This window comes from Ananas comosus, linkage group 12 (genome assembly GCF_001540865.1).
Source record: "Ananas comosus cultivar F153 linkage group 12, ASM154086v1, whole genome shotgun sequence".
Classification (NCBI taxonomy): domain Eukaryota; kingdom Viridiplantae; phylum Streptophyta; class Magnoliopsida; order Poales; family Bromeliaceae; genus Ananas; species Ananas comosus.
This window is the reverse complement of record NC_033632.1, coordinates 12,144,845-12,154,311: the sequence shown is the minus strand read 5'-3', so window position 1 is coordinate 12,154,311 and position 9,467 is coordinate 12,144,845. Positions and strand designations below refer to the sequence as shown.

General features: G+C 32.1%; 1 protein-coding gene across 3 annotated transcripts; it reads left to right on the top strand.

The window, feature by feature from the left end:
* On the top strand, nt 4,350-8,683 carry LOC109718509 (protein LSD1-like). Of its 3 annotated transcripts, XM_020244764.1 has the most exons (8): nt 4,350-4,567; nt 5,638-5,691; nt 6,706-6,828; nt 7,408-7,521; nt 7,730-7,842; nt 7,954-8,055; nt 8,155-8,202; nt 8,457-8,683. In XM_020244764.1, exons 3-8 carry the CDS (start codon nt 6,717-6,719, stop codon nt 8,496-8,498), a joined length of 531 nt encoding a protein of 176 aa, XP_020100353.1. In that variant the 5' UTR covers nt 4,350-4,567; nt 5,638-5,691; nt 6,706-6,716; the 3' UTR covers nt 8,499-8,683. The 3 variants fall into 3 exon arrangements, with proteins under 3 accessions (XP_020100353.1, XP_020100352.1, XP_020100354.1); XM_020244763.1 differs by lacking the exon at nt 5,638-5,691; XM_020244765.1 differs by lacking the exon at nt 5,638-5,691 and having other exon boundaries at nt 4,351-4,567; nt 7,733-7,842.

The window sequence follows — 9,467 nt, the reverse complement described above, 5'->3', positions numbered from 1 at the left end:
TAGATCAGTTTTAACGGTGTGGATTGTTGATTTGAATACCCTAAGATCGAAAACGGGACTATAGTACCGGAGCCCCGGTACTACAGATAGTATAGGAGACTATATATATATATATATATAATTGAGCTCCTATGCTTTTAAAAGTACCAAATTATTAGTACTTGTAGATTTTTAGCCATTGGATCAAGAGATGTGTGGTTAGGATGATGTGGGCCTCCGAGGGTTGAGTGGGTGGTTGGTTGAATGGTATAATCTAATGGTTAAAAATGATCAAAGGGTTAGATCCAACGGTAAAAAATTTATAAGCGCAAATGCTTGGTGCTTTTATAAGCACCATAGCCGGATAGCACCAAGCACTTAGTGCTATTACGTTTTCGGCCCTTGGATGAAAAAACGTACGGTTACGATGATGTGGGCTCCATAGGGTTGAGTAATTATTTGTTGAATAGTATAATCTAATAGGTAAAAATATTCAAGGGATTAAATCTAATGGCGGAAAACTCGATAGCATCAAGCGCTTGGTGCTATCGATAGTATCCCAGCCGGAAGTACCAAGTTTTTGGTGCTTATAGATTTTTGGTCATTGGATTAAAGGATGTGCGGTTAGGATGATGTGGGCTCCCTAGGGTTGAGTGAGTGGTTGGTTGAATAGTATAATCTAACGGTTGAAAATGATCAAAGATATAGATCTAACGGTAAAAAATTTACAAGTACCAAATGCTTGGTGCTTTTACAAGCACCACAGTCGGACTCTATATATATTATGTTTAAAAGGTTATTAGGAATGTAAACTTATCTTTTGCTTAAACTTACTCTCACCAATTGCTACTGTTGGAACAGTTGAGCCTTCTCATATAGTTCTAGCTGCAAGTAGTTGAATTCAATGCATCAAATCAAATATTTGACTTGGATTTGGGTTCAATTGCATTAGTTGCAACTACATGCACCCAAACAATATCCAGCTAATTGAATTTTTCGTAGATGTGTAAATGTAAATGGGCCAATAGGGCCCACTAACCCAGGTTAGATAGCCCAAAAGTTTCCTATCTTTCTTGCTTGTGTTATTATGAACTAGGCTGGAATGCTATCAATAGCACCAAATTGTTGATGCTATTAGGTTTTCGGCCCTTGGATGAAGAAATGTACGGTTAAGATGATGTGGACCCCCTAGGGTCGAGTGAGTTGTTGGTTGAATAGTATAATCTAACGGGTGAAAATAGTCAAAGGATTAAATCTAACGATGAAAAACTCGATAGCATCAAATTCTTAGTGCTATCGATAGTATCCCAACCGGACTCGTGTTATTATGTAATAAATAAATAGATGGCCCCAATTTTTAAGATACCCATTTTTCAGTTCTACATGAAATTCAAAGCACAGTGTGAAGTTGATTTTGTCTTATGATGGTGGGAAATCAATTATTATATAGTGGCATAATAGAGAAGCTGTTATATTTGCAATTATGCAAGGATGTACCTGGACCTGGTAAGCTCAATTTATACCTATAAGTATCAGCAGATTATCTGTAAATTTGTGGGTACGAATATTAGTTTTCTTTATCCAAAAAATTATAAATAAAATGGGTAGATATCTGTTAAATTATGGACATTTTGGACAACCCCGTGTACCCACGGATATCCGCATATATAATTATTTTAAAATTTTTTAAAAATAACATAGTAAATACTCTTTTTATTTTAGCCATTCTTAGAATCCTAAGACTAATTTCTTGTAGTGTTTTTCTTTCTTTTTTATTATCTATTGTAAGTTGTGATATTTTAAATAATAAGTTAAATTTTAATATTTTAAAAATAATATATATGTTATTTGTATTTTGAAAAGTATAAATATAGAAAGGAAAAAACATTATGTTGTGGATAATTCGTATAGCTGCCCAGGCGCCCACCCACTCTCAAACGGATATGAATAAGGATGATGACTATCCAAAAATTTGTAGGTCAATTTTATTCCCGGCTACATAAACCATGGGTATAATTACCTACCCACTAGTTGTCCAGTCCGACCGTTTGGCAGATCTAGACGTGCCACCACTCTAACTATACTATTAGTCAATGGAAAATAGGTCAAGAAATGGTTTTTGACCATGTATCAAATTTTTTATTATTTTGGGAGGAAAATCAGTAGGCAATAATTCCATATTAGAATAGGTTGTTCAATTGGCTAATTATATATAAGCAAAAATGTATAAAACTTATCGAAACTATAAGTCATTTTGATTCGACTAATCAACTTTTTAATTTTTTTGTTTTTTTTAAGGATTGGTTATAGCACAATCATTTAAAGAAAAGAAATATACTTGATTGCACTTTCGAATATTGTTACCTCAAATCTTTGCATTTAAGTTTGATTTGTCAACTAGTAAAATGAATTATTCATCAAAATAATGTGATCTTGTGTTATATGATTTTGCATGAAGTTTGTCAATTAATGTGCAAACTAAATGTATTTAGCATGAGTTATTTGTTATAAATCATACTACTGTGATCAATGTTCTTTTATTTTTATGATTGTAATTTCATCTTGATATATTATCTACTCTGATATACATTTCCGCAATTTCGTAACAAAAAATGTTGCAGATATAAATGATTTACTAAGCTTAGGAGGGAGATTTAATCCATAGAAGTGTGGGAGTAGATCATGAGGTATTGGAGGAAATCAAAGGCATACATCATTTAGGTAGGAAAATGAAATTTTCGACAATTAGATCATATAATCAAACAATCAACTAGTACAACGTGCGCGCTTTGCCGCAGATAAATTTTATTTAAATTTCTAAAACTATGTGAGTTGGATCATACATGTAAGTATTTTTGGTGATCACAAGTTTTTTACAAATTAATATTTATCGTATCTACGATTGTGTAATTTTTAGTCTAATAACTCTCCCTCTCTCTATAGCGAGAGAACCAAGCAAAAAAAGGGGACAAGAAAAAAAAAAAATCAAAGGGTTACAACGGGCAATAAGATAAGGTGCCAGATGTAGTGGATGATAGATTATAATGTAATTTTTTTTAATCTAATTCAGTTCATACACGTGATGCAATGACTTGACCCAAAGTGATATAATAATTTCAAGGTAAAAACATATAAAATTTAATTGAATTATGGATCATTTTCAGTTGACTATAATATTTCAAAATTTTAATTATATAATTTATTTTTTCAATTTATTTTATTCGATCAGCCAATGATACTTTGGTTGCAAAATATGAGCGAATTGCTTATTTTAATGAATTCATAATTATAAGAACTGTATGAAATATTCTAACTAAGCATATTGTCGTTGACTAATTCGAATCAAATAAATTGAAATGTTGAATGGTAAGTCGAATTTTAAAACATTGACAAAATGATATGTACTTCAAATAAGTTTTATATATTTTTATTTAATTCCAATCTTGTAGGACTTCCCATACTTTTGAGTTGTGAAAGCTTTTCTTTTCATTTATATCTTGCGCGTCTTATCTTATACAATCCACTTTAATATGTGGTTAAAACGAGCGCATAAAATATTTAGAACAATGATAATGCACAAGTTAATTAATTAGTTAGTCACCTATAATTTAATTATATATTTAGAAATAGAAACCTAAACTTATGAAATAGAAACCTAAATTTTTTTTTTTTCAGATTCTTTAGTAAATTAAATTAAAAACTTCGTTAAATTTGATGACTATGTTAAATACATGAATTAATTCAGTTTTATTCTCGAAAAAATAGTGTAAATTAAACTATTAAATTTGAAGTAATTATTAACCATTTAACAAAAATCTGCTAAAATTACTCCCAATTTCTTGAAAGGATTTTTTTTTTTTCCATTATGTGTCATAATTAATTGTAAGTTTCATAAATTTTCACAACAAAAATTCAAAAAAAAAAATCTAAGCCCCATTCAAAAACCAAACAATAAAAATCTAAAAAACCATCATAATCGACAAAGGGACGAAGGACCTTATCTATTAATTATCTTATTAGCAGCAGTTATATAAAAATGCCACCAATAATTAATTTTTAAAGGTATTTATTTAGAAGTGCCACTAATAATTAATTTTTACTGACTTTTTCTAAAAGAGTCACCAAAATAATGCCACCAAAAATGATTTGTGGCGTAGTGAATGGAACCACAAGATACTAAATTAATAAATTTTGAGGAATTTATACGCAATTTTTTCATTTCTTTATCAAAATAAAATAAAACAAAATAACAAATAAGCAATAAAGTAAATAAATAATAGTTGAAGGGTGGATTTCGAATATCCCATATTCGAGGGACTAATATACAATTTTCTTCGTTCTTCCTTATCCATCTCCCTCAGTTCGAGAAGAGGATTCGAGATATTCGAATCGCCCAAAACAGGAAAAAAAAAAAATCGAAAATAATTAATAGTAATAAATAAAAAAAAATAAAAGTAGAATAATAAGATTCGGAAAAACCCTAGCGACATTGTGTATACCCAAAGCCAAAATCGCCTCGAGAATCGCGAGGAGCTTTCCCCATTTCCCCGCTCTGCGAGATCTCCTCTTCTCCCTCTTCATCGCGCAGGTGACGAATTCGTAATCCATTTGGTGTTCTCTGAGTGCCCAATGCTCGATTTTGATGGATAATTTTTGGTGATTTTGGTGTGAATTAAGTGCTCAAGTTGTGATCAAAGAGCTCAGAATTTGATTTAATAGATTATTTGGTAATTTTGGTATGGATTGAAGTTCGAATTCGCGCTGTGTTGTTTAGTTAATTGACAAATTTGTGATTAAAGAGTTCGAGGTTTGATTGTTTATGCCCTCTCCTAATGTTTCTTTAGTACCCAGTGCTTGATTTATTAGAAAATTTGGTAGTGTTAGTGTAATTAAGTTTTGTTTATAGATTTCAATTCTTTGAGTTATATTTACTTAATTTGTGATTAGAATGTTTAAAATTTGAATTTTGTCTGGTATAATTAAGTTTGATTTGAGTTTAATTTGTTGTATTTACAATTAGGGATCTTTGTCCTGTACAAAACAATGGGTTGGAATTTTTTCTCTAAATTTTTGGCTACTTCAAAATCTACCAAGAAATTTTTTTTGGGACAAACACACACACACTCTCTTCACTAATAACAGTCCATGAGTATGTAAAAGCACTTTAATAGAGATTGGAAAGGGATTCCATATAATTATTGGAACTTTTATTCTCATAAAGTGTAAAATCATAAGATTTAATTTGTATGTTGCCTTCTTAAACTACAATTATCACTTCACCTCTTTTGTCAGTGTTTTGTTGCGCAATATGTATTACTTTGCTTTCGGGTCAAAGAGGTGAAATGTAGGTTATACTGTTTCAAACTTCTCGAGAAGGCGATCTCAAAGTTGTAATTTTTATGAGGATCTCTTGTGCACTTTAAAGTTTATCTTAATAAACAAGATAGAAAGGAAAAATACTTTAAAGGAGCCAAAAGGTAACAAGCTTTGGAGAGTAAGGTTGTATATAGAATGGTCGAGGGAGAAGAAAATATTGCAGAAACAGAAATTGCAAGATTGCTCTTCTTGGTTTTAGTGTAGTTCTTTAGCTAGAAAGGAAAAGCTAAGGCTATTGGGTGCACGGATATCTTATGCAGCATATCTTTTTTGTTTACTTAGGTGCTATTTGGATGTCGGAGGAACTGATCTAGTGAAGTAGTGATATTATATCTGGTATGAAGATTTTCTATTATGATTGAAAGCTAGGAGTAGTCAAATGTCTTGGATGGAACAGCATATTGGGCCTTCAAGTTGCTTTTTCGGAATAAAATAAATCATCTTGTAGGTGATATATGATATCCTACCAAAGCATAGATGCCAAGGCTTTTTAAGGAGAAAAAATCAAATTCCGACCTTCCAATTACACAAGAATATTTCCATTCTGAATAAGTTATCATCGGATAACTTATTCCGGCATTCAAACATAGTTATATATAAATTTGTCAATTCTTTTTCACAATAGATTAAATCACCTTTTCGGTCAAAATGGATTGAAATCAATTTCCTAAATTGCGATCGCAAACGAAGAAAAAAATTGATCATCACGATGCCCAAGTTATAACCAAATAACTTTGTGCTGACATCTATACAAGCCCTTAAACTTGTTGACCAGCTCTAGAACCTCGATTCTCGAGTTATGGGGATCGAGCGATGCCTTTTCAACTAAGATGACATGTAGAGTAATATGTTGTAAAGATTACATCAGAAATATATATATATATATATATATATGTATATATATGTATATATATATATATATATATATATGTATATGTATCTATGTATCTATGTATATATGTATGTATGTAGATCAAAATATTTCTATGATTACAGAAGAGAATTTGGCGGATTTAACTGATTGATGCCCAAGACTGCAACCGGTATTAATTTCTTGAAGTGTTTTGACATGATCTGCTTCATTACATTTGCATCTAAATAAAGAAACTTGTGTGTTGTGCAGCAGCAGGCATAGTTTATTTCTCAATATCCTTTGAATTGTATCCGGAGTCCCATCAAAACGAACAACATACTGTAAACTAATCAATCAGTTCTATGGCTATTCTTTTTCTTCTTCCTCTTCTCCTTTTTATTTTTTTCTCCTTTTGCTTGATGACTCATTAACAGCTAAACTGCTGGCAAATCTTATGCAAGTCTGATTAGTTTGCTGTCTCTTTCTTCTTTTGGTAGATATCGCAAACATGCAGAATCAAATTACTTGCAATGGATGTAGGAGTGTTCTTTTGTATCCACGGGGAGCAAGTAATGTGTGCTGCGCAGTATGCAACACGATAACCTCTATTTCCCACTCAGGTCCTCTTCTATTTGAGTGAATATCCGGGGATATTTTAGTCGATACAAAAATTGCAATACGTTTCTCGTTTCATATTCATGTTTCTCTTACATAATCTTTTTTTTTCCTTTAATCCTTGTACCTTTACATTCTCACAATTTGCTTCTGCGTTTGGGTAGTATTATCTCACCTAAATGTTGCCTACACTAGTGATGGAAGGGTTGACATTAGGAAAGCATCTTGGTAAAATTTTAGCTCGCTCCTTTTGTGAAGCCAAATTTCTCCAATATCCGGGGATATTTTACCTCGCTCATTTTTTTGTCCCAATTGGCAATCAAAATAGTGAAATTTAGTCATCCAAATGTATAAATAGTGGAATAAAAGAGCTTGGAGAGGAATTTCAAACGCTTGTTATTGTGTGACAAAAGCCCCCGCCATCAACAATGGACTCTTAATTTCCGCCAATAGCGTGCTGGCACAGAAATTTACGGCCCATATTATCCTTGACCTATGGAAAAGGTTTAAACCGCAATGAGCTCACGATAATGTCAATTTTAGAGTGTTATCTTATAATTTTAAAGAATATATCAAATTTACAGGAACCGAGATGGCTCAACTAGTATGTGGAGGATGCCGAACATTACTGATATACACTCGTGGTGCAGAAAATGTGAGATGTTCACGCTGCAACTTGATAAATTCTTCAACAACAGGTTGCTTCTTTTCCTTATTCTTCTCTACAGCTTATTATTTCATCATTGCTACTAATTCTCTATCTTTTGAACCCTAATTATTTTCTTATCTTTCCTTAGGATAAGAAATATAATACCACTTATATACATTGTTGATATGCATGATTTAGTAAGTTGATCTAAAAATTTTGTTTAATTTCCTATATGGTGTCTTTTTATGGATTTAAAGCAGCAAGTCGGGTTGCTCATGTGACTTGTGGCCGATGCCGTAGAATTTTGATGTATCCTTATGGGGCTTCAACTGTAAAATGTGCAGTGTGCCATCATATTACAAATGTTGGGGTATCTAAACATTCTTCTTCTTAGAGTTCTATTTGATCATCACGGAATGTAATTATTCAAAGATTTGCAAAATCACAATTGTGTCCTTATTTTTGCGCCCCTTTTCCTCAGATGAATAATAATTCAAGATTGCCATTACCTTCCTGGAGGCCTAATGCATCTACACCCTTGCCGACTCCTGTAAATGTAGCTCCAAGCAATTCTATGCGCCAAGTAGGTGATATCAATCATTTTGCATTGGAATTTCTTCTTTTTTTTTTTTCCTTTTCCATTTGTTGGTGATTAATTCCTCTGTTGCATCCTTGTACCCAGACGGTGATCGTAGAGAATCCTATGTCGGTTGATGAAAATGGGAAACTGGTAATTTCTTATTGTTCTGTTTTGTGATCTAAAGGATATACATGCAAGAAATGAAGGTTTTACATGGCATATATGAAATTTAGATATATATATATAGAGAGAGAGAGAGAGAGAAAGAGAGAGAGAGATTTATGTTAATCGATGACTTTGTGAGGATGTTTTAAGTAAAAATTTCTTTATCCTCTCATGCAATTTTGTTCTCTTTATTATGTTGCCAACGATAAAAAAGTTGTAACTCGTCTTCTGTGATTCAGGTAAGCAATGTTGTAGTTGGTGTTACGACAAAGAAAACTTGAAGGATTTTGCCGGTGCTATGATTTCCTTTGTAACTGTAAGTAACTGGTCTATCTTGCTCCTCTTTTCTACTTTCCCGTTTTGGTTTGAATGTTAGAAACATTATAGATAAACCAAGAACAGAAAAAGCTTTCAAATGTCTATACGTAAAGTTGGATTGCAATAAATTTCGATTTTGGTAAATTAAGCTGTGTGTGTATATATATAGCTTTCATTTGGTGCTATGCAAATATGTTAATGATCAGTTTCATTGTAGTATGTTTATCTTAAAACATGATTTAGTAAAAAGTATTATTTTGTGCTTGCACTCCATGTAGAAATTAGTAGACAATTACACACAGTTCTCTGTTAAGATAATGGACTTTTGACCCAATTCACAGTGAGCCCAACTGCTTTTCACTAGTCCATACTTAAGACCAAAAGTGTTGCTCAAAAAGCTTTTCTGATTTAATATTTATTAAATATATTGCATTTACCCTGATGGTGGGTAAAATATAGGAGCAGTTGCTTATATACCCTTGAAAAGTTTTCCGACTTTCTGAGCTACCCCTATTAGAAGGCTAATATTAAAAATACCCTTTTTACATTCCAACCTATTTCAAATATACCCTTAGAGTTAAAATTTGTTAATGAACTCTGTTATCTGTATAAAATTACTATTTTACCCTTTCAAATATACTCTTCCACCATCACCGACTTTTCTTATTTGCCTTTAAGTCAGGGGCACAAAAAGTATTTTGACTTTTGGTCTTTTCAAATATACTCCTCTACCGTTACCGACATTTCTTATTTGCCCTTAAGTTAAGGGCAAAATTGGTATTTTAATTTTTTTTAACTGTGGCAGATATTTAACTCACGTTTAACCCAAGTTAACTTAACGGGTGGTAACTGTAGGGATATTTTGGAATAACGGAGGAACATATGAGGGGTATATTAGAAAGAGGAAAAAAGTAGGGGTGCGAAGTTTTGAG